This window comes from Xiphophorus maculatus, chromosome 2, assembly GCF_002775205.1.
Source record: "Xiphophorus maculatus strain JP 163 A chromosome 2, X_maculatus-5.0-male, whole genome shotgun sequence".
Classification (NCBI taxonomy): Eukaryota; Metazoa; Chordata; class Actinopteri; order Cyprinodontiformes; family Poeciliidae; genus Xiphophorus; species Xiphophorus maculatus.
The window spans coordinates 3944102-3970312 of NC_036444.1; the positions used below are offsets into that span (position 1 = coordinate 3944102).

At 36.7% G+C, this 26211-nt stretch overlaps 2 protein-coding genes across 8 annotated transcripts in view; one reads left to right on the forward strand and one right to left on the reverse strand.

Annotated features, from left to right (window-relative positions):
• The window catches only part of zc3h18 (zinc finger CCCH-type containing 18), a 43783-nt gene extending 34246 nt beyond the window's left edge, over positions 1–9537 (reverse strand). For 3 of the 7 annotated variants that reach the window (XM_023351003.1, XM_023350994.1, XM_014471867.2), the window contains exons 1-5: positions 9344–9537; positions 6426–7345; positions 4153–4237; positions 1950–2098; positions 868–963 (exon numbers count right to left, since the gene is read on the reverse strand). In XM_023351003.1, coding sequence (XP_023206771.1) covers positions 868–963; positions 1950–2098; positions 4153–4237; positions 6426–7331 — 1236 coding nt within the window. In that variant the 5' untranslated portion in view covers positions 7332–7345; positions 9344–9537. Of the gene's footprint in view, positions 1–867; positions 964–1949; positions 2099–4152; positions 4238–6425; positions 7346–9083 lie in introns of all 7 variants that reach the window. The other 4 variants (XM_023350982.1, XM_023350977.1, XM_023350973.1 and 1 more) reach the window with 4 other exon arrangements.
• A 6163-nt stretch (positions 9538–15700) lies between these two features.
• LOC102233467 (thyrotropin-releasing hormone receptor-like) overlaps positions 15701–26211 on the forward strand; it is a 29495-nt gene continuing 18984 nt past the window's right edge. The window contains exons 1-2 of the mRNA XM_005795889.2: positions 15701–15853; positions 22652–23382. Coding sequence (XP_005795946.1) covers positions 23000–23382 — 383 coding nt within the window. The 5' untranslated portion in view covers positions 15701–15853; positions 22652–22999. The remainder of the gene's footprint in view (positions 15854–22651; positions 23383–26211) is intronic.

Sequence of the window (26211 nt, forward strand, 5' to 3'; positions counted from 1 at the left end):
CGTGTCCTCCCTACTTTTTGTTGCGGCCATCCGAGCCGGGTCGTAACAAATATATATTCCCTAAAATGCAATAACATAACTTTTGCGTATTCTTATTTATTTGTGAGTGCAAAAATACTTCTAACATCTGCATGTGAAAATTTTCTGTTCACAGCACTTCACAACAATAAAAAGTAGGGTTAATGTGAATTATCTTTTGGATTCATCGATTAGCAATTGCATATAAATTTTTTTACACAATTTGAACCAGGTGAAGTTAAACCTGGCACTTGAGTAGACTTTGTTTTCGCCATCTTAACTGAAAAAAGTATGTATTTTGGTGCAGTGTTACATGGTACATGTTGTTTCTGAACAAAATTGCCTTTTTAAAAAAAGTCTTAATCCATTAATAAATTGGTTGACTATAATTTTAATAATTAAATCATCATAATTAATCATTTCAGCCCTAACATATACAAGAATATATGTTAGAGACGACTTCATTTAAGACCTATGATTAACACATTTCAGGCCAAGTTGAATTTATTTAAATAAATGTAATGTTTTTAAGGATGCCTGGACGATGCTAAGCAAGATAGTAAACAATTACTACAGCCAGATTTCAACATTTTTCCACTTGCTATAAGAAACGTTTACAAAACAAAGTTAGAGTACAAAATATTTGTTTTTATACTTAGGAGATTCATGTAAAAGAGAAACACATTCAAATCTGAAAAATGGAAAAGATGAGAGCACAGCTAAGAATTTGCACATCCTTCCATTTGGTGTTGTATAATCTATTGAGCAAACAACCCATTGATTCAAGTTTACATAAACTTGTGGCACAAACTGGGGCTGATTTGCATGAAACACAGTGGCGGCGTTTACCTCTTTGGCGTGCCTGAGACCTCTCTCCCAGGCGCTCTCCACGGGAGGCTCCACCGGGGGCGGCGGAGGAGGGAGTTCCTCCACCACAGGAGCGGCCTGCAACACGGAAAACTACCGTCAACTTTTCCGGATAGGGAATCCCAGAAATCAGTCCCTTAATTGAGAAGCAACCACAACCTTCCTGCTCATATTCATGTAGACCAGTGGTGTCCAAACTGGATCATTTTAGATACTGCTGCTATCTAAAACTAACAGCATTATTTTAGTTATTAAACTAAAACATAGATCTCAACAAAGATCTTTGTTGAGATCTATGTTTAGATCTCAATAAAGATCTAAACTTTTATAAAATCTGTATAGACACATTGCAGCGTGACGTCACACATGCAACAAACTGCTCCTGACAGTGACTAGCATTGGTGTTAGCTGTAAAGATGTCAACATAATGCGCTAAATCTTAAATGTATGTCTGATACATAAAAGAAAAAGTGTTCTGCTAGTAATTATCAAGACTGCAACAATTACAGAAAAAGGTTGGAAAAAAGATTCAAATAAAACAAAAGAGCGAGAGAGAGCGAAGTGGGTTGGTTACGCTAGCTTGACTTTGACAATCGGAGCATGTAGTTGTGCTGCAGAATTTGGTGCGTTTCAGTTCAATAAAAAAAAATGGGGGAAATAAGGCGACCCACACCCACATGAACTCTGCCCCTCGGTCAATAATTAATAATCGCAAAATAAACACCAAACCTGAAAACATAAAACTGTAACTGAATGTTCTGGTCTTAATGTGGGAAATGTTTAAGCATTTTTCTGTGTTCATCCTGATAGATTGATGCCGCTGTTTTCACTCGGTTGCTATGGCAACAAGCCAGTGTGTGGGACAGTTAAAACAGAGAGCGAGAAAAAAGAACGATCTTTGTTTTTCTGGTTATTTTTTCCTCTTCTGTGGCGCAGTACACTAAAAAAGGACTGCCTTCATCTCCAGGTTTCAGGTTGTTAACTGAGTTGTTTGTTTTTTTTTGATCATCTGTCATTTTCTATTTTGTTGGCACTATGGACAGCCCTGATGTCGAGTTTCTCACCCAGGGGTTGTTGGGCAGAAGAGGCAGCGGTGCACCAGGGGGCGCACCGTTCGGAGAGAAAGGGTCTGGCTTGGTGATGAGAGAGTAGTTGCCCTTGTCGTTGACTCCTGGGTGGATGAACCTGCAGTTCATTCCCCATGTACAGTTTCCTGAAGAAAACATGACGGCATTCCTGGTTAATCAGAATTCATATAAAAATACAGCTAAATTAAATTTAAAAATCCTTTTAATCTTGATGATCATGAATTACAGATAAACAGCAGAAACACTGAGTCCTTTTAAATCAGAAGCCCACCTGTTCAGGGTTGCTTTTGAACCATAATAAATGGAAAATTGATCAACATATGTGATGTAAATTGATAATTGTAACAATGTGTTTGATATTTTTATGTTTTCACGATTTAAAGTACTTTGAACAGCTTCATTGCTGAAATGTGTTTTACAAATAAGCTTGATTGATTGATAATGAAAACCCAGTTGAGTGCTTGAGAAAATTACATTTTAAAAAAGTCAGTGGATATTCATAGAAGGTTGAGTGAAAGGAAAAACTGTGGGATCAAGTCAAATCCATTCAAGAATCTGAGGGAGTTTCATGAAGAGAGGAGATTTGATACACACACCGACACCTCCTATATATGGATCTATGTAATTTAGAAGTTTCACTTTTGGAAATGAGCAAAAGTTTTAAATATTTTCATTACCATTAATGTTTTTGAGATATACTTGTAGATTTTTTTCATTTTTCTTAAACTGCAAGAGTAGTGCTTTACAGCCAGTTTACTCTTTACACAAAAGTACAAAAACAGCAGTTACAGTAGAAAAAAAAGTTTTGTACCCTTTTCCAGAAGTATGTCTGGTTATATTAACAATACAAATTCTTCAGAGGATTATCAAGCTTACTGAAAATATTAACATCAGCTCTAAATGTTCGCATCAGTGTCTCCAGATTTTACCCAAACAAGTGTTGAGAATCCTTAAATTGCAAAGCTCTGCAATAAATTTATGTTTGAAATATTTGAATTAAGAAAATCTGCAGTATAGAAAAAAATTGTACAAAACTATCATTTTAGGTTTAACTTTTACCTTTTTGGTCTTCAAACTTGTTAATGTAAAAGCCACAATCCATGTCTTTTGTTCAGCCGTTTTCTAATATATAGTTAAATTTTCCTGCCACATATAAACAACTTTATGGTTTATGTGTCATTCTTAATCTGTAAGATGAATCACCACTGAAAAGAAAAGCATCTATGTTAGTGTTATAGCACTCATACAGGTCAGTAAGTGAATTATTTCTACATTTATGTAGACTGAAGTGTGACTATCAGTTTCCAGCATTTTATTAGTTTCAGTTGAAGTTTCAGTAAATTTGAGTTTTTCTGCATAGGAACCCTGGATGGAATTTTTGCCGAACATTTGTCAAAGTTTTACATTTACATTTATTGAGTAGATCAGATTAAAATGCAGCTCAGATATCACCGAGTTACAGATTTAAATATGTGAAGTTCTGCGGCTCAACGGCTCCCTCTGCTGGACAACAACTCAAACATCCACCACAACCTGAGCTTATGCAGCTCTGGATAAATGAAGAGTCCACTGCACTGAGCCCCATTGAAAACCTCCTGGTTATTCCACCAAACATTGATTTCCAAACTCTTCCTGAGTTAAAACATTAGTATTGTTGTTTCTAAATGAATATGTACTTGTTTTCTTTGCATTATTTGAGGTCTGAAAGCACTGCATCTTTTTCGTTATTTTACAATTTCTCATTTTCTGCAAATACTAAATTTTTGCTTGGAATTTCGGAGACATGTTGTCAGTAGTCCATAGAATAAAAGAACAATGTTCATTTTACTAAAAGATGCATCTATAAAAAGTAAAATCAGTGAAACTGATCTTCATTTTTTCCAGATCAATATTTGGCAAACCTTATATTCACAAATGTAAATTTTCATCATCTTCATCCTTTTTTTTTTTTTTTTTTTTTTTTTACAGATTTGGTTAAGGAAATTGAACTATATTTATCAGCTATTCCCAAGAGTACAAACAGAAAAGCTGTAATAACATACCAATGTTGTAGGTTATTGAATATTATGTATTTACTATAGAAGCCTACACTCTTGGCATACTTTTTCATATTCCATCTACTTTGTAAACAAAGATGTTTTCTAAATAGATAAATAAAATATGCTTTACAGTATCTGACCTTTAATAAAGAACCTGCATATGGGGCGTGGCCTGATCTTCCTGTCAGATGGATCCTTGACCTCTCCTTCTTCCAGGTCATCATCCTGCAACCAGAACAAGAGAATCAATTCTGATCTCACATAAATTACTTTAATCAGAGCTTCAAACCATCATCCCATATATCAGATCAAGCCACAAAGGCAAGACGACACTTCGGGTTCAGAGACGGGTGAAATGTTGATGTAGCTTCTCCTTTCAGTAAAATTTCTTCACCGCAATGATTATATTGTTCTTTTGAAACCAATTTCAAGTATAATATGATCAATAAATTCATCCTATCGGCCAACTTTATTATGTGTTACAGTTTCAAGAAATATGTAAAAAACATTTTTTTAATAAAAGTTACACACATCACTTTTAAATTTAACCGAGAAATAAACTATAAGACCCATTTACATAACAGAAAGAATGCAGCCTTTATCTGCTACGTACCTGTGATTGTGATGTTACTGCCAACATTATGGCCGTTAAGTCACAAACAATAGTAACATAATAGTAGCATCTCTAATCAGAGCATTAAAAGACTTTAAAATACTGCTCGTTTATAAATCGTAGTACCACAATACATTAAAGATGTGCTTTTGTTGTATCAATCAAACTTGGGGAAACAGCATTCAGCTTCTATGCACCACAAATCTGGAACAAACTTCCATAAAACTCCAAAACAGCCAAAACACTGAGTTCCTTTAAAACTATTCTAAACACCAAGCTGTTTGGAGTTGCTTTGAAACATAATAAATGAAACATTAAAATTTTTTTTTTTTAATTTAATATTCACTGGTTTCATGACTTTGTATTTTGGTGCGTTTATGGTGTAAAGCACTTTGAACTGCATTGTTACTGAAATGTGCAACACAAATAAACTTGATTGTTTCTCATGCTAGAAAAATCTGCTGCGATTTCATTAGTGCATCTCTGGGAAGAACTTGGACTGAATATGTTTTTCGCTTACAAACAGCTGTCTTCTATCTGTAATCTACAGAGAACCCAAAAATTTTACTCATGTATCTGTATTCTGTGTAAAAATATTAACATTTAAGGGGCCCCTGAAGCCCTGATGGAGCCTCTGACTTAATTTGGATTAAACAGAAGTGCAAATAATTGATTTTCAATTTAATTGTATTTTTTGATTTGTTGTTTTTAAGACTGGTTGTGGGTTTAAATAGCGTTTCACCGGCGATGTCTTCCCATAAATTATAATTATCCAGTAATATTTTTACTTTTTCTGTCAACTTAAGATCTTTGAATACAAAAACACGGTGGATGGCTGGTGGGCCGTCTCGGTTCCCCGACCTCCGGGCTTTGCAAGATTTCTGGAGGAAACCCTGAAGAGGTAATCAGGGAACACGAGACACAGCTGGGATCAATCAGAAACTAAATTAACACACAGAAAAAACAAATTCTTACACCGATAAATAAATCTGGGCCAAAACAAACAACTGATATTTACTTGTAATCTGTTTCTGGTTGTTATTTTTCCCCCAAACATTTTGAAATGGTAGTAAGATATATTACTGATAAATATTGGTTATTGACCATAGCAGAAATATTAATATCAGCCCAAATTTTCTTATTGTTCCATCCATAAATAAAATATAAAATTATGTGGAAATTTAGACATTTTTAAAGAACATAAATTTAAAGAATGAATATAAATAACTTAATTACAAAATCAGGAAAAAAACCAAAACCCTCAACATGTTTCTAAATCAATTTCTGTCGATATAAAACTTATTTAAGGAACTGCAGGCGTTTAGTGAATTTTTGGTTAAAACATGTTTGTTTTTCAGTCAGTGGGTAGAGAATCCAGAATCTTTACTCAAGAGTAGAGATACTTCATATTAAAATTACTCAAATAAAAGCAAAATGTGAGGTAGTAATATTATTATTTTTTTATACCCCGCCAGGGGGCCTTTTTGTGGGCTCTAGTGTCCCTTCTTTTTTCAAAGTAAGCTGACAGGAAAGGGGGAAGGAAAGGGGGGGAGACATGCGGCAAATGTCGCCGGGTCCGGGAGTCGAACCCGCGTCAAGGACTCAAGGTCTTAAAACTTGGGTCGCGCTAACCCCTACGCCACCACGGGATGACCGTGTAGTAATATTATTAATAAAAGTAATTTTTTCCCCAAAGAGTTACTCACGTTTATGTAACAAGTTACTATCCTTGTCTATTCATCTGTAATCCAAAGCTCTAGCCCTTCAGCAGACAGAAGTAATCGAACTACGATCACTTACATCGATCTCTCCTTCGTCGATCTCTCCATCGTCTTCGTCTTTCTTCCGGTCTCTGAACGAATCTCTCCGGAGTCTCTCTGTCCCTTTGGAGCTTTCCGGCCTCTTGGACTCGTCGTCCGCTGGAGAAGGAGGAAGAATCAGCTTCTTCTCCCTTTTCTTATTGTTCTTCTCTTCGCTCGCCTCCTCATCCTCCTCTCCTCCCTCCGCCTTCGCATCCTCCTCATCCTCCTCTTCATCCTGAGCAGGAAGCTGTTCTTCCGGGACTTCCTCATCGTAGTCCAGTTCGTGTTCGTCCAGCTCCCGGGAAACAGAGGCTGAATCCTCCTTCATCTCCCTCACCAGAACCGCTCTCCTCTCTTCGGCTCTTTGCAGTTCCTCCTCTTCCTCCTCCTCAGCCCTGGTTTTATCTTCATCACGCTCTGCTGAGGCGTCCTCCCTGTAGTCGCCGTACCCTTCGTCGCCGCCGTCCTCCTCAGACTCGGCACGCTCCTTGCTCTGATCTGGCTCCAGGTCCGGAGACTGCGGCGTGTCCAGAACTCCGTCCTCTTCCTCACCCAACCTTCGCCCTTTTGGATCATCTTCATCACCGTCCATGAACACAATGGTTTCATCCTCCAACCCCATCCTCGACCCCTCAACAGGCTCCTCGTCCTCCGGATCAGAGACGAAGTCAGGGACAACCTCGTCCTCCAGGTCCAATCTTCCTCCTCGATCTTCATACTCTTCTTCCTCATCATCTTCCTCCTCAATCAGGCCTCCGTTTTCCTCGTCCTGGAGCAACTCGCTGTCTGAGAGGACGCCGCCAGCCTCGTCATCATCGGGAGAGCGCAGCAGCTCACTGTCGGAAAGGCCCTTCTCCTCCTCTGGAGACTGAGGGGACTGCGTGGGGCTTTCAGGCGTATCCATGGTGGATGTTTCTGCTGGAGGAGGAAAGCGTGAATCAATGAGTCATGCATTCACAGACTCCACGCAACAAAAGGAAAAACAGCGATAAGCCAGAACATCACATCTAGTGACGCACTGATACACTTTTTTCATTTCCAATACGGATATCTGAGGTATAGTACAGAAAAACAAACCGTAATTTGACTTAAGACTAGAGGTGGACGAATCAGATATTAATATCTGTATCAATCTCAATACTGAAGATAAAGATTGTGTATCGGTGAGAATGTGCCCGATATATGCAACAATCCGATATTGACCTGTATTTTTCTGACTTTTGAAAAATGTCCTAGATTGGATATCTGTGACAATGTGATCTATAATGGCAGATCTATTCAGTCTAATTCTATGATCTTTGCTCTGAGCAACATCATGCTTTATTTATTTTACATTTTATTTAAAAAGAAGCTCTTGTTTGGTTTCCCCAGTCTGCAGGCAGTTTGTATCTACCAAAAATATATTTTGATAGTATTGATATTCTATAGCAATGTACACTAAAATGTGGCAACATTTTACATTTTGTAGTGTCTCTCTTACACCTGACACCTTTCTTGTGCATTTAGCAAATAGAAATAATTGTGGTCATTCTAACTAAACTGAAACAAGATACATTTTTGTCTGATTTAACTCCAGACAGTGAGGAAATTTTTTTTCATCATCTTTATCTGATTCCAACTGTAAACAATGTTTTTCAAATTTATGCTTTTAATCAAACATTAGATTGCACCTCATTACAAAACTCTGCAGCTTTTATGTAGAAATCAAGCACTTTCTAAACCTTGAAAACACCCACTTGAAATTCAAGAAATTTCAAGCACCCATATTGTATGTTGTGCTGAACATACAACTTCCCAGGATTTAAAATATCTGCTGCTAACTGCACCACACCTGCAGGGTTCTGGTTATAGCCACGCCTGTTTTGGCCACAAAAGTTGTAAATCAGAAATTCAGTGATCATTCTGTCCTGATTAATGATCTTGAAATAATGGAAAAAGTAGATCTGAGATACTAGAATGACTTGGTCAGATTATCTCTGGGAAGTTTCCATCTTCCACCAGTCAGGACCTGAAAAGCATACAGAAAAGAAATAAAATGCCCTGCTGGTTCTGATAAAACAAAATGGTGTCAATAGTTTGTTTCATACCATTTAAGGTTTCAAAAGGTTATGAAAAACCTTGAATGTTTTAAATGTTCAACCCAAAGAAAGAGCATGATAACTCTGAGTCCTGCATGTGCATCTTCTACTCATTAGAGATAAAACAATACAACATGGACCACAACATTTCTGTGGAAGATACATAGAACCTTGAAACCCAATTTCATTGATAATATTAAAAATTCGTGGCACATTCTGTATAATAAACATCAGATAGCAATGATGTTATGGCTGATCAGTGTTTCATAAGTTGCTCTAATTTAACATTTTTATATAACAAGCCATGGCTAAGCTACAAAAAAAAAACAAATTGGAGCTTTATAAATATCAATCTGATTACATCATACATGACGAAAAAACGTCTTTTTTGGAAAGATACAGCAAATAGAAAGATGAGCTTCATGAAGGACCGCTCCCGGCTTACCAGCTCAGATTTACAGAATCTGGTTTACCACCTCGACCCTCACATGGACCTCCTAATTTACCGAATCAAACATTTTTATTGCTGTGAATGCTACACATTATCTCCTGCAGCGAAAACAAGCGGTAACACTTACAATAGCTGCTGGTCAAGCTATCTTAGGCCCAGAACCTGGCGACGAACAGAGAGAAGGCTAACCGAACCCGAACTGCCCGGGTCGAACCGCGAACTTCTTCCACGGCTAGAAACATGAAACCGGTCGAGCTTAAAGACTTAGTTACGAACTTTGTCTCGGTTTAGCCGCGCAACGCTCGCCATCTTTGAGTTGACAATGTAGCATAACTGAAGCTAAGCTAAAGGCTAACGGCTAACTAACAGCATTTTTGTTTCATTCACCTTGCCGACCCGGAGCTCTTTACTGACAGCACTGCAGCGATACCGACAGCCCCCTCCCACTGATACCGAAGTAACGGCCTACGGTCAGTTTGTTCACGGTTTAACTTCAGCCGCTGCGGCGGAGAAAATAAATGAGCCCGCACCGTGCAGCACCAGCGGCCATTAGCTTAGCGTCATCCACAGACGACAGAGCGGAGCGGGAGAAGGGGAGGAGTCAGACCGAGCTGGATGACAGGAAGGGCTGATCTGAGATCAGTTCATTCAACACGACAGCAGCCAAAGGTCAGCGGACAAAATCTGATCTACAATCAGTTATTATATTATATTAATTATATTATATTATATTTAGACTTTGGTAATAAGAGCTTACACTTACTGGAGTAACCTTTTGGAAAAATGTTTACTTTTATTAGTATATTTACTACGCTGTATCTATTACTTTTACTTGAGTAATTTTATTATGAACCTAGATGAGCAGAGTACTCAAAAATTGTACTCAAGTAAGAGTAGCACTACTTCAACATATTTGTACTCAAGTAAACGCAAAAAGTAGCTGTCCAAAAAATTACTCTAGAGTCAAAGTATTTTGCATTTTTAAATAATTTAATATTTAAAAATTACATAATGAGGCTGACCAAAATATAAAATTAAATGGCAATTTTGTTATTTTAAGGATAACGTTACTGTAGGTAACAAAAGGTAACAAAATATGGCCAAAGAAAATTTTCCAGATCAGTTTCTTTCAATAAAAGAATAAAAGAAATTGATTTGGAAATTGTTTTCTTTTGGCATATTTTGTAATGAAGTTATTCATATAATTTGTTTTCATTTTGGTTTTTAAAAAGTATCAAAATTTCCACATAATTTCATATTTTGGTCAAATATTGATTGATTAATGTTTTGATCTGTTACTAAGTACCTAAGTAGCCTTTTTACCAATTCCTTTTTTTTACTCTTGAAGTAATTCCACCCAACCCACCTCTGATTATATTTAAGCTATAATTATGCTATGTACTTTTAAGAGTAGATGTATATGCTATTTTTTTTACCTTCTTTTTACTTGTACTTGCTTAATGAAGTTCCCACAATGAACAGAATTGAACTGTAACTAAGGTGTTATAAATATGAACTGTAGATCAAATATTCAATATCCACCATTCAATCTGGACAGAAGAGATTTGTTCAAAGTAACTGTAAAAACTAAACAGTACTTTAAACTGTTTAGTTTAAAATAACTAAACAGTATAATAGTGGTAACTATTTTGCAATAATTTTTTTTTCTGAATTCACATTTAAGGAATCTTTAGAATAGTTGCTTCTTTTGTTTTCTGCCACTAGGTGGCAGTAACGACTTTAAACCAAAGTAAACGTTTTAAATTACACTCGGAGATTAAATTTATCTATGATTTCGAAATATTTCAAACATTTGAGACAAACTGGGGTAATGATGAATTATAGTACAATCAATATATGAAGTAAGGGATGAAATAAAACACTTTTGCCTAAGGATTCTCGAGAATAGATCAATTAAAACCTCATGAGATTAGCTCCACATGAAAGGGAAAACATAAGTTGCTTAAGGTTATAATTTATTTTCTGTTTCAATTAATCTGGATTCACTCTCTTTTCCTTATTGACACATATAATGTGTCAAATTCATCTAAGGAGACTGTTTTAGATTTTAAGGCTAAACTTTTTTCACAGAACCTTATCTAAAGAGTTTATGAAGAGTAATTTACAAGGCAAACCACACAAATTTAAGCCTAAATAATTTAATCCTGTTAGTGCTGAAATGGTTAATTGTGATTATTGAAATAATTGCCAACCAAGTTAGTGATTGATTAATCACTAAATTAATCAATCACTCCAGACTCCAGAAGACGATTTGCTGAGAAAACAACAAACTCAAGGCAGAAAGTAATCCGAAATTGTACAAGAAATAAATACATTTTGGATTTAAGATGAGAAACTTTCTTTGTTTGTGATTATGTAATGTTTTAGTTCACCCGGTTCAAGTTATGTAAATAAAATAAAGTATTAAGCAACTTTTACTATCCAGTTCTTAATTAAAACAAAAAAATGTCAACAGATTCATCCTAAATTGTATTGATGTTAAGAAAAGACTGAACTTTCCACATTAGAGGCATTTTCGATACAAATGATTATCTGTACACCAAAAGAATGCTATATTATTGATTTTAGGTAACCAAATGTTTTTCTTTTTTAAATTTTTTTTGTATTTGTTAAAGCAAATAAGAGATGCAAATATTTTTTGCACATTCAGCTGATTTTTAAATGAAAAATCTGCAGAATGTGCAGATAAACAGCGAATCTCTTCAGAAATACATCTCTTCAGTTTTAATAAAAATAAAAAAGTCATCCTCGTGTTCTCTCAACATGTCCTTAATGACAACCACTGCTTTACATATTAATAGCATTTTCTGTACATTTGCAATAATTTGTTATAATAACAATAACTTCTACACCTTGACAGAAGTACAGCAAATGAAATGTGTCCTACATTTAGAACAGACTCATATCTATGCCGCCGCCCGCTGTTGGAGCTAAAAGTTCCCGCTTGGCATATGTGGAATATCTGCAGCCTGGGCTAATGCATCTCTGTTTACGTCTGAATGGCAGGCGACCTGCGGTGATGCATTTCAGGAGAAACGGACACTGGATGGCTTCTCACATTTCTGACTTTTGGGATTGCAGCCACACTCATTATTCTTCCCTCCCCTGCAGGGCCCTGTCAACTGTTTAACACATCAGTCATTAATAATGGAGGCCACTGGGGGGAAAGTTAAAGGCCCAAATCATTTCTTCCTACTGTACATTTGCGTGCCTGCTCTGCTCGGTCATCGGTCATTCCTCAGTTTCCATCGCTTGCCTCAGGGTACCTGCTGGGTAACCGTAAAGAAAAGCCAAACTATCAGCTGAAAACATCAAAAGTAAACACAGGAAAGTCCTGAGTAATAGATTTTCCTCTTTGTGTGGTGTCCATTTTGTCCTAAAATGGATGTTTTGACAGCAGTTCAGGAGCTCAGTGGAAACATACTGGAGAAGATTAATGCAGGAAATCAACTTAACTTTACTCTGATGTATATTTGATACTCAGACACTGTGTGTGAACCGGAGAAAGCAGCTCTTCAAGCAGATTGTTGAGATATTTTCTGCTCCAAGGTGACCTATTATCCTTCCTTTTCCTTTAGCGTAGGATAGGTCTACAGTCTATACCAGTGGTCCCCAAACTACGGCCCGCGGGCCAGATGCGGCCCGCCTCCACATTTGGTCCGGCCCCCTGAACAATACCAGAGTATTTTCATATATGTGCATTTTTATTTGATAAGTTGGACTTTTGCAATAAAATAAATGTTCCTTAGTAATGAACTTTATTTATTATTAACTACTAGTTAGTAACTATTTTATACATGCATATAATTGACCCTAACCCTTTTTTTATGTGGAGAACCCAGTGTTATTTGGTTATTATTTATTTCATAAATAGTGTTATTTCCTGACTTTTGTTCTCTGAAGAATCCAGAAAAGGTTATTTGATTGTGCTTTCTGAAAAACAATACATTTTTATGTTTAGCACTCTTACAATCGTCACACTTTTTCTGTTACAAACTGACCCCGGCCCCCCATCAGAGAAGGGACAAGTTATGTGGCCCTCACAGGAGAAAGTTTGGGGACCCCTGGTCTATACAAAACATATTCATTACATTTTTTTGCACAAATTTATTTTTAGATAATGATATTTTAGATATGCTCAGTTTTGCCTATTTAACATCAAAATCAATGTTTACACTTGCACGTTAGAATGGCTACAAAAAGATGTGCAATTATGCAACTGTACATCTTTGAAAAATAGAAGTAGAGCCTCCTGCACAACCAACAAGAATGCAGAGAGTGGTTTCTGGATGGCAAGTTAACAATAAAATACTTGTCTTTTCCAGCAGCCATTGTGCAGCAAATAGAGCAGTAAAACCAGCTGATTAAAAGTGCTGGAGCTCCACTTTGGTTGCTAGGTATTGAGGCTGGGTTTGGCTTGGGCAACGGTGCAGCATCCTCTGTTACTTAACAATCATGAAATTTCTCATTTTCCAGAGACCAAAAAGCCTTAAAAAAAACATTAGTGCCCAAAAATGTCTGGGTGTTTTTTTTTAAAGCACTTGTACTGTTAGGTGATGCAAACAGTTGATCAATCGTACAACCGTACATCTTTGAAAAGCAGAAGTAGGGCCTCCTGCACAACCAACAAGAATGCAGCAAGTGGTTTTTGAATGATAAATGAACACCAAAACAATTGTTGCCATTGTACAGTGCATACTGTGGTAAAACCAGGTGGCCAAACGTCCTGGAGCCGGGCTTGAGTTGCTAGGTAACGGCGCAGTGCCAGTTCATTGTGACTCAACGATCAGGTGGGTTTTGAAACACTTCATTTTCCAGACACCAAGAAAACATTAACATATTGCCAAAAAACAGCTTGGTTTTTTTGTGGTTGTTTTTAGAAATCATAGAGATCCAAATGGACGTACAAAAACCTGCAAAAAGGGAATTTTACGTAATAGGTCCACTTTAATTATCTCATGTCTGATGTTGTGTTTGACAGATGGAACACCATGGGCAGTGTCTGGCAGCAGCTGGTACCACATAATTTAGACATACCAACCCTCTTTTGGCTGAATACTGAGGCTGGATGTTGTTCCAAACTTTCTGAATGGATGATAAAAGTGATGGTGTTCAACTTGGACCATATGTCTGGATTTAACGGAAGAAATACGTAGTACCGGGTTCAACACTAGAACAAGTCAGCTCCTGATCTCACTCTCATTTCTGTATTCCTTCTCAGTTTCTTTCTGAAATCTTTCAAATTTGTGTTGATCAATAATTCTATGCCAAACAGAGATTTAAAGAAAAGTAGCAACAGCAAAGAAACTGGATCAGGAGAGCTAGCTAACAACTGAGGGCTAAGTCACACATAGCTGCATATTTGGGAAAACAAATACATTTTTATGCATTTTGGCCTTCCATACACACATTTATTGTGACAAATTGTGAAAATATTTTTCAAGAGTAGTCATGCATTCACGGACATAAAGTTGCCCATAAAAAAAGTAATAAATAGTTTTTATCGTCACTTTTGTCATTATCACAATAGTATCAGGAAATATCGCGATAAAACTTTAAATCCATGTTGTCCAACTCTTGTAAAAAAACAAAAAAAGACCAAGTGGAAATTAAAACAACTTCCCCACCCCCTCCTTATTTGTGTTTGCACGTATACACGGAAAATCGGAGATTCTGCAACAAACAATGCGCCAATATATTCACATACTTGCCTTGACACGATTCTCAATCGATATAGTTTTGCGTTATAAACTTTATATTCTAATACAATATTTAAAAGTAGTTCTGTCCACACAAACAAATCTCCTGGCGCCATGTTTCACTCCTAACAGGAAGTCGTGGTTGTTTTGAAGCAATCTGATTGGCTGAAATAGTTTTTTGCTTTGCACTACACTGCCCCCTATGGGTTTGGCATGGTTAAACAACGCTCAGGTGCTGATTTGAAAACTTTTCTGAAGCCAATACAAGTACAATAATATTTTTTTTTAACATATAGTGGGGATTATTTTATAAGACCTGTTCAAACTTATTTTAATTCATCTAAGCTTAATTTATTGTAGTTGAACTTAATGTATTTTGTTTTACTTTATCTCATGTTAGCTTAGCTTATTCTTGTAGCCCAATTTAGGTTGTTTAAGGTTTTGTAGTTTACCGTAACTTATTTTTCTGGATTTAGTTTAAGTTATCGTAGCAAACAGAGGAAAATGACTCTTTTTTAAAAGGTCAAATCAAATTTTTGTAAAAGACATAAATTTATAACACCATTCATCTGCTGGAGAGAGTTTTTCAATTTTGACACTTGTGTTTGCGAAGTGTCTAATCCCTGATTTTAAATGTCACTGGTAATTGTTCCAACCATGCAAAAGCAGATAACAAATTGCAAGATTGATTTTAAAAGGTCAGTGTATTTTATTTAAATTGTTTTTATAGTGGGTGGTAGAGTTGGTAGCACTTGAAGTACTGGGTTTAGATATTATTTGTTTTACTGTTAAACAATTGAATATTTCCATGTCTTTCAAAATTTTAACAGTGTTTTGTTCTTATGTTATTATTCTTAGTCATTACTGTTTTGATAAATGCAACAAAAAACGTATGCTTTTATTTTGAAGGCACCAGCTCTGTCTCCTGTGTGTGTGTGTGTGTGTGTGTGAGGAGGTGAGTGAGAGAGAGAGAGAGTGTGTCAGCCCCACAGCCAGTAGTAGCGGCACTCTGTGCGTTCACATCATGTAGACAACAGTTGAAGCATGGCTTTGCCGCGGAGCGCGCCGTAAACAGCGGCTGACGCATTCAAACAGTCCGGAGAAATTCATCTGGAGAGTAAAAACGGGATTAAAAGAAAATTATGGACGAATCACAGAGGATGGAAACACTGATCAGGTGAGTTTACTCTAATCTCCTGGCAGAATAATTAAAAGTTTGTACTATCAGGTACATTTGGAGAAAGAAAAACTTTTATTTTCTTCTGATTTTCTAAAACGAGCAGGAACGTTTTCATATTTCTATGTTGTAATTTCAGATAATTTAATCACTTTAAATTCCACAATGAATCAGTTGTATTTCAACTGTTGCTCTTTTGCCCCATTTATTATTATTATTATTTTTCCATTAATGCTTATTGAGCCAAATGGACCAAACAGCGAGCCTGCAGCTGCTTGACTGTCACTCACTGATCAATGCAGCAGCTGCAGGTTCAGAAATCTTTCGTCTTTTACTTTGTTCCTCCTCCTTCTGGTTGCTGTATTAAAACACGGTAAGACAGGCACAACCTGAAACCAGATTCTGTTGGAAAAAGTAGTTCTGTCCAAAAGTAGTTCTGTCCAAAAGTAGTTCTGTCCAAAAGTAGTTCTGTCCAAAAGTAGTTCTGTCCACTATTTTGTACGATGGAAAAAATTCGGTTTTTTTTCCTGCATCGTTTTAGCAAATAAAACTGAAAAGTGGAAAAGAAAATAGGACGTATTGGGTCTTCATGGATTGTTGCTTCGGTAAAATTGATCAAATTTACCTTAGTCGGATATTAGCAAAATTAAAAAAAAATCCGATTTAAGCACCAGACCTGTATTTTAGAAATATTTCTAACATTTTCTAAAATACATGATGTATTTTAATGTTTGCAGTAAACATTATTTAAATGTTTTCTGCAAAAATTATACTTTTAATGTTGGTTAAATTGAGCGATTTCCACCTGAATTCAATACTAACACGATTTGTTCTGGATAAATCTCCTGGCATATCAGTATTTCCCGATGTGAACAGACTAGTTTTATTGCGTTTATTTTATATATTTTTTTTATTATTTTAAAGCATTTATTTGAAGCCAACTCGGCATTTTGTCTTAGTAAATATGATTCCAGCTTTCAGCTCCAAATAGAAGCTGAATTTATTATTTGTTGTGATGTAAAATAAATGTAACTGGGATATCACCAGCAGAACAACAAATGTAACAAACACACACTGTACTCAGTTGATTACATATTCAGTATCCGTTTCTTAAAATCTATTACTGAGAATGAAAAAGTTAGATTAAAACGAGGAGCAAAGTCTCAACTTCCTCTATAATTGGTAAAATCAGTCAAGCAGGTAACTGTTTCCACTGGCTGTGCAATTGCGCAAATTGGAATTATGAAAATAAATTTGCTTAATGGAAATAGCCAACTTTAAAAAAGCCTTCTAGCTTTCTGATAGGATGAGGTGTTTTTTTTGGCTTTATTAAAAAGTGATCAACAACCGGATGTTACTGCTGGCGGAAAAGACGAAGACGACGACAGGAAGTGGTTGGAGTACGATGGCGCCGCATGTTTTTTAATGCCTTATCCCCTGAACAAACATATTCATTTGTGATTTTATCTGTGTTTCTTATTTATTTTTCAAACACCGCACTTAAATAATGGTGTTTTTTCAACATTAGTGGAATATCGACAAAGTTTTGCGCACATTTGTTATGGAATAGTGTTTGTTTATTTAATAAAATAATAAATAAATAAATAAATAAAATTCCGGTTTGAAAAAAGAACAACAAAATGTGTCGCTTGCTGTTTGGATAAATATATAGAGAAATTATCACTCAGGTGGCGCTGATGGAATGTGTGTCAACACATTGCCAAAGTTTAAAGACATCAGAATGACATCACTGTTGGTGCCAGTAGACAAGGAAAAGCTGTAAGCGCAACTATCTGTCCTAGAAAGAAAAAAATTAACAAGTGGAAAATATTTAGGCCAGCAGCCAATCCTCCTGGAAGTGGACGACTCAGCAGATTCACAACAAGGTCAGAGCATGAAATGCACAAACCGTCTCAAACTCTGCAGGTCGAATGTAAAATTTATTACAGCATAATTAGAAAATGTCTGAATAAGTTATTTGAAGAAGAAGATGAATAGTTTAGGTGCGTCTTAATGAAAGTAAAGATGTTTGATCATAGTTCTCAGCGCCATGTTGGAGAAAACCAAACATATCAGCAAGAACTTCCTCCTGCGAGGCCAAATGTGAGGCAATTTGTACGATAGATGACCTGTGGTCCAAGCTAGGCCAACAACAGGACAGTCATCAAAAACACAGCAGGATAAGGAATGAAAAAGAAAAGAACCAATTCAATTCAGTTTATTCATATTAGCACTAATTCAAAACTTGTCATCGCAAAAGACTTTTCAAAAAGTCATCCTCGGTCTAACCCCAGCATATTTATCCACTCTCCTACAAAGAACTGTCAGTTTTCGTTCTCTTCGCTCCAATAACATTATTCTTCTGCATGTCCCACGGTTTCGAGCTGAAAAAGGGAAGCAGGCATTCAGTGTTTTGCCCCCACAGCGTGGAATCAGTTGCAGTCTGAACTTAAGATGTCGGAAATGATTTCACTGGACTTATTTCGAGCAGTTCTTAAAGATAGGCAACAAGATTATATGAAACAGTGTCATTGTTTTTAAATTGTTTTTATTGTTTTATACTTGTGCATATGTATTAATTGTTTTTATCTTGTAACCAGGTTGCTATGTATTGCAAATTTTTTGCTCAGGTCCCTCTTGAAAATGAGATCTAGATCTCAACGGGGTTTACCTGATTAAATAAAAAATAAAGGAAAATCCTGGATATCAATCGGAGCAGTAAGCTCAATTTAGTCACATTCATTATTATTATTGACAAAATTTATATTTTGAACGTGTTTGTACTTCTATTTGGGTTTCAATTGCTTCTAAAAACAACACAAGAACAAAAAAATATATATTTTTTTGGCAATAAGTTAATAATTTTTGGTGTCTGAAAAAAGGAGACATTTCAAAAAACTTAGATAGTTAAGACACAGAGGGTACTGCACCGTTACCTGGCAACCTCAGCTGAGCCCAGCTCCGTTACCTGGCAACCCAAGCAGAATTCCAGCACATGTAGTCAGCTAGCTTTACCTCTGTACAATGACTGCTGGAAAAGACAGGTGTTTTGTTTTCAACTAACTATCCAGAAACCAGTCTCTGCATTCTTGTTGGTTGTGGAGGAGGCTCCACTTCTGCTTTTCAAAGATGTACGGTTGTATAATTGTGCATTTGTTTGTAGCCACTGTTGCTTGTAAACTTGAGTAGGGGCGGTTGTGCCAAGCAGCAGATTATTAAGATTTAAAGTGACAGGACGCCCTGAAGCATCTCACTCCAAAAGGAGCTGAAAAGAGGCAGAACCGATCAGACTAAAATCTCACTATCTAGTGTGGATGCGAGGAGTGGCCATATTGAAACACGAAGTCCGCCTTACAAGTTGTAACTTAGGGTGGTCTCAGTTTCTCAGTGGGAAATTTACGACGCCATATTAGAGTCAATTTGGACTGAATAAGAAAGGAGAAGCAGATTTCCTCCAAAAATCTCAGGGATTTTGAGATTAATCTCAGAAATTTTCAAAAATAAAACTTGGAAATATCTGAATTTCTTTTGAAACTCAAACATTTCCAAGTTTGTCTAGAAAATTTCTGAGATTTATCAGAAAATTTCTGAGGTTTTTCTAGCAAATTTCTACATTTTTTGGTGGAAATTGACTGTACACCGTCATAGAAATCCAGTTTCGGAGGGCATTCCAGTTAATTTTTCCCACTTTGACATCTGAATTTTCCACTTTGACGTCAGAATAGAACTGGAATGTAGTTTTGTTAAAACAGCAGAATGTCACATAAAGGTTTGTCTCCATTTTCCTCCTGAGAAATGACCTACAGATGTTTTCCGTCCCCTGAGACACAAACAGGCAGATTTCTGCTAGCAGGACATTTGTTGCCTTTGTTTAACAGGCTGTAACTGTGATGCTGCTGCTTTTTTAAATCTGATACTTTAAAAAAAGCACAAATGAACCATGCAGATGAAAATCCCTCTCATCACTGAATCCCAAAATCCTTCGAGCGTCATAAAAATGTTAATTTCAGGTCTGTTATTTTCTCACTTTGAATAGTCATCAGTGCTAGTGAAGCATGTAGCGACGGGAGCCAATCAGAGTTCCTGACGCCTCGCCGTTTGCCAAATGTGCCTGTTGACCAGAAACTCGGAGGAAATCACTTCTTGTGCATGTGTAATGGAACAGAGAGTGGCTGCAGTCTGATTGACGGCACAATAGTGGAACTAGATTACTTTTCATTTTGAATCCACCTCAATTTATTAGAGGCAGCCATCGGGAAGCTGCCGTTCGCTGTGTGTGTGTGTGTGTGTGTGTGTGTGTGCGCTCCCAGGCTGAGAGATAAGTAAAACGAGCAATCGGGAACGTTGCAGAGTTTCAAAGTGTTGCATGCTGTGTTAATCAGCTTTCAGCAGAATAAAACCCCTAAAAAAACCGCTGTGCTTCTTTAAAATGTAAAAACACTTTGTCCTCCAGGAACACGAAAGGCTTTTCAAGCTCTTAAAAGTGTGAAAAGTGTCTTTAATCAGATTCCTCTCCTGCTATGCAGGATTTATTTTGAGATGTGGCTGTAACATTATCAGAAATGCACTAGGAGGCATCAGAAGTGCATTAGGGAAAATCATTTGCTTTTCTTTGTTTCATCAGGTTGTCATGTCGAAAGTGTCTTAATGCACTCGTGAAGTGTTTTAATGCTTTGAGTGCAGTATTTTAGGAGCCTGAAAGGTAGATTTGAATATTGCTTTTAATAAGGATCCATTGTGGATCTCATTAGAGCTGGCTGCAGCTCTGACTTTTATGGGACTCTGGTTAGCTTTCTTTAAGTAACACTATCAGGCACTTTAACGACACATTTATCCATAATAAGATATGAAAAGAGTCATGCATGTTGCAGTCTTTCATAAATTGTGACACCTTCCTATTAGCTGCAGTTTTTGCCCTGAAAGCCGTTGCCTCTGGAAGCATTGAGCGTGCTCAAATAGCTGCACTTAACCTCATGCATCAGACATTTCCGCTGTAATTAAGTAAATTCTTCCTTTCTGCTGAGAGTTTTTCCTTTGTTAAGACCACACAGCTGACCTCCACACAGCCAGTGGTTGTAAATATTAATAAGCCTTCTTTTTTTAAAAGGACTTCCCTCTGATTGTGCTGAAGCAATTTTCCACAAAGCCGGCCTTCCGTGAGTCCATTAGAGGACTTCCCTGAAGAGATAAACAGACTCAGACCATTGGAAGGTTTTCCAGCACTTAGGGATAAATCATATCAGCAACTGTATCAGTAAAATGTTGCAGAAGAATGAAAGCATGAATAATCCATGCCAAGAAGATGGCCTGAAATGTCTTTTTTTGATGAAGGCTGGTTGGTGTTTTCATGAATTCTGGACCTAAGATTTGAGGCTTCGTAACTTGGTGACGTTACCTGACAATGCTTTGAAATAAAAACCCAACCAAGCACTGACCTTTATGGGTTTTATTTTGGGTTGTTACTGGATGCTGCACAAGTGGGTGAATGAACAGGTAGGAACCAATTGTAAAAACATGGAAGTTGAGAAAATGACTGAGACAAAAGAGTAACATTAGAAACCAACAGTGATGAGCTAACACGCTAATAGCAGAATTATTAGTGAATTAGCTAATAATATTAACAGTTGAATAAAGTTTGATATCTGTGTTGAAGTTTTGGTTATCGATGGTAAAGAATTTGTCAAATAGCTAGAGTCTAGCTATTTGGATTTAAGATGTCGAAAGGGTCTAGCTGCTAGACGTTTATAATCATGCTTTTATTTTGAAGAACGCTTATTTATTTATTTTATGTATATAATTTATATTTTGTGTATATAAATAAATGTGGTTCGTAATGATAGACCATCACGAACTCCATACTAGTAAGTGGCAGTAATGCTACTAAAAGTTTGTTGCCAACCGCCAGTAAATCCAAGAAGAAGAAGAAGAAGAAGAAGAAGACCTCTTATGAAGCATTTCGGTTTCCTTTCTTCGCGTTCTCCACCCATGATGCGTTGTAGCAAATTATGTTTATTATTTAGGATGTTTTCTGAAGAGCTGTCAGGTCAGGAGTTTCACATGTGGACAGTGTAAACATGAAAATAAAAATATTTTCTTTATGAATATGAGCTTGGTCCAGTTGTTGCTGGTAGGAAACTGGAGGGAAGATGACAAAAAATATTACAAAGTTAGTCTAATTCATTTTTAGTCAAATTTTTAAAAATCATATTTATTAGAATCATAAAATCTAATCTGTGTTTCAGTTATAAAATATTGGGTAAAATAATTTATCAATAATTGGCTGCCAGTTGAATTCATCAAGCTGCTTAGCTCCTTAAGCAAGCATAGCGTAGCCAACTAAAACCAAAAGATCTGAGGCAGCATTTATGATGAGAAGATAATAAAAGTTGACGCATTTTCCTGAAAATTATGATTTGTGTGTTTTGGTTGTCGATGCAGAAGACGATCCTGAGTTTCAGCTTCTCCTAAAACAGAAGTTTTAAAACCCTGGACATCTAGTTAGATAAATGGAGAACCAAGGATCAGATATTTTGAAAATTTCTTCCAAAGTCTAATTAGTTATTTGGTTTTCTGTTTATGTGTTTACTTAAACTTAGTGTTATACCGTACAAAGCTTTGACTTGAAGTTTTTGTATTAGGAACCCAAGAAAATTTAAGATTTTTGAGAGAAAGTTGACGTTTTTACTGTCTATATCCAAAGGTGTGATAAAGGTGGTTTGAATTTCACGTTGAAGGAAGTGAAACCTTTGGACTGCTTTGGTAATAATAAGGTATGTTTTCCTCTTTTCACTTTTTCAGCCTGCAAAAAGTCTCTGGTATGGAGAAGATGCTAACTGGGAGTAAAGGGAATCGGTATTCATGCAGCCTGATGGCTGTTTTCAGGTAACTGAGGTGTGTTTGGAAGTGATGGGATAAATCCAGCTTTCTTACTAAATCATATAGAAAACCAGAGGGAATCCTAGAAAACAAGGACTGATCTGGACTCAGGATAAACCAGTCGCTAGTTAAACCTTTCTAAAACCTCCTACATGAGAAGAAGTTCTCCAAATGAAGAAGAAGAAAACATGGCAGCAGGTTGGGGGTCACAACTCTTACTACCCGATTCAGATTAAATGAGCATCACCGTCAGTTACCAAACACGCAGACATGACCCACAACCTCAGCTCCAGAATCGACACGCCGACCAACATCTCCCTGAGCGCCGCCGTCGCCGTTTCCGACTCGCTGGAGTACAAGACGATCTCGGTGTTCCTGGTGCTGCTGGTGTGCTGCGTTGGCATCGTGGGGAACATCATGGTGGTCCTCGTGGTTGTCACCACGCGCCACATGAGGACGCCCACCAACTGCTACCTGGTGAGCCTGGCCATAGCCGACCTGACGGTGCTGGTGGCGGCAGGGCTGCCCAACGTATCCGACAGCCTGACGGGCACCTGGATCTACGGGAACGTCGGGTGTCTGGGCATCACCTACCTACAGTACCTGGGGATCAATGTGTCCTCGTGCTCCATCACTGCTTTCACCGTGGAGAGGTGAGAGAGACGCTTATTTTTTTAATGTAGAACAAGTGGTTGGTTTGCGTACTTTACATTGTGGATAGAAACAATCAGAGTTGGGTAGTAACTAGTAACATTTACTCAGTTACATTTACTTGCCTAATTTTATTTTTAAAAATTTACTTTTAAAAGTATTTTTACTGCACTGTACTTTTTACTTTTACTTGAGTAATTTTATTATGAAGTATTTCTACTCTTAGTTGTGTAGAATTTCCGGATTCTCTTCCCACTGAATGAAAAACAAACATGATTTAACCCAAAATTCATCAGACACAGACACACACCTGCAGTTTTGTTAAAGTTTCAGTTCTCTTGCCTCATGGCAGGGGGCGCTTATGATCCCAGACATTGTGACTCCACAACTGCAGAGTAAGAGACAGTAGCCATGGAGCTAGCCATGGAGCTAGCCATGGAGCTAGCCATGGAGCTAGCCATGGAGCTAGCCATGGAGCTAGCCATGGAGCTAGCCATGGAGCTGAGCAGCTGCGCTGATACAGAGCGTGAGAAAGAAGTGGTTTTGTACTTTAACGGTTTCTCCCTTTGCTGTGAAGCACGAAATTAATAATATCTACATGTCCAACTTTGATTGAGTTAACGGAGTTATTCTGCGGCGGCAGCGCGGCTCTTTTGCCCTCCTGCGTTGTCCGCATGCGCGAAATTTCCTTATGTAAACAATAACATGCAGGGGGTCTATATTTGTAAAACTGATTATGATTAAGTTATTGCCTCACCAGCTATGAACCTCGCCGCACGTCACTGGTTATTATGTAATTAATCTATTTATATGAATAATTTACGTTCGTAAAATACCAAAGATTTCCACCTAAATGATTGATCATTTTATCAGTTAGTCAGTACTTGAGTAGATTTTTTTCTTATACCAAATGCTTCTTTAGTTTTACTTGAATAATTTTATTATGAAGTATCGCTAGCAGGAGAAGTGGCAAAAGACAAAAGAGAAATCTTACAACTGCTAAAATCTGACACCAATCCGTTTTGTTTGCATTTTGTGAAGAAGCTCAGTGTCTTTTTCTGAGGTCTTTGAGTCATTTCCTTCAGTGGTTCTTTGTGCAGCGCCCCCACAGGAGAGGAGGGGAACAGCTGTTTCAAAGGGTTTGGTTGGTTTGACACCAGACTTCGGTAGCAATTAGTTACATTTACTTGAGTAACCTATTTGAAAGAAATTTACTTTTAGGAGTGTTTTTACTACGCGGTACTTTTTACTTTTACTTGAGTAATTTTATTATGAAGTATTTCTTCTCTTACTTCAGTAAAATTTCTGGATTTTCTATCCACTGAATGAGAAACAAACATGTTTTAATCAAAAATTCACCAGACACAGACACAAACCTGCTGTTATTGTTAAAAGTTCATAAGTTTTTTATTTAAAGAAACTGATTTTCTTAAACCTGATTTTGTTATTTTTTGTTACTTATGTGAATTATTGTCATTTTAGTCCTTAAAATACCAGAATTTCCACTTAACTTTAAAATTTAGTCCGCCTGATGATGTAATTGTTAAATATTAATTGATTAATAATTTGATCACTTCAGTAAAAATATGATGAAGTAGTGCTACTCTTACTGGAATATAATTTTTTGGGCATTATGCAAAGCAACAATGCGATCGCCTGCAGATGAGACAAATGAAGTGGATACTCTGCACGACGTGATAAATGTCAGGTTCTGAGTTATGAAAGATAAAAACAGGAGGTGTTCAGGTCGATGGCACTCAGCAGACCAGCGGCACTTTAATCATGAGAACTCAAACTGAGCAAGAGTTCAAAGGGACACGCAGTGAAATTATCTCTTCTGATCCATTTAGCTGCAGTAACATTTCTACATTGGAGTGAGTTAATATTGAAATGAGGCTTTTTTAAATGTGCATTTATGACTTGATGGTTTTTAGGAAAATTGACTTCGGATAATAATTATGGTCACACTGTTATTGTTGTAGTCGAATTATAATAAAAGTTATTTATGTGATGAAGGTTTAGACTCAAAAAGACATTAAATGGCAGGCTGGTATTATTTTCTGCTTTTTGAAGCAAGGAGGTTATGTAGAGTATTTCTGAGCAGTCAGTGTCTACCCTCTAATGTAAAGACGTTGACGTTGACTTTCTCTCTAAAGACTTAAGACTTGACTTTTGGTTGAACAATATGAAAACTCATTATGGTTGTTTGCCTTATAATTACAAAATAACACTTTCAGATCTTCATAATAATCACTTCCTGTTTGTCTGATTTAAATATTTGACATTTATGGGTTTTGCTATTTTTCTTTGAGCTACAGATGTGGACTTGTGTTATATACTGTAATTTTTTCCAAAATCATTCACCTCATCTGAGTCATAATACTTGGTTGAAATGTCCTGAGGAAGATATTTAATAAACGTTCATGTGATTATGTTACAGCTCACTATCCTTCACTTTAACGTAGTGATGGATTTGATTTCGTAACGCTCTGCGACGCGGCGTTTCAGGGATGCCAGATGGCGTGCATCCGATGAGAAAATGTTTGTTTTATTTCATCAGAGACCCGACATCTAACTTCACAGAGCTGAGTGTTGACTTTTATTATTAATTAATTTATTATTAATTGTTAATATAAGAACAACAACAACGATAAATAGTAGGAAAAGGTTTATTTTTATTATTATCATGATTAATTTTTTTAGGCCATTAATAGTAGATAAATTGCTTACATAAAATAAATACATTAAAAACTATTATGATTGGTAGTGACAGTTGTATCAGTTTTATTTATTTATGTCTTAAAAATAAAGAAATAAAAATACTTAAATAA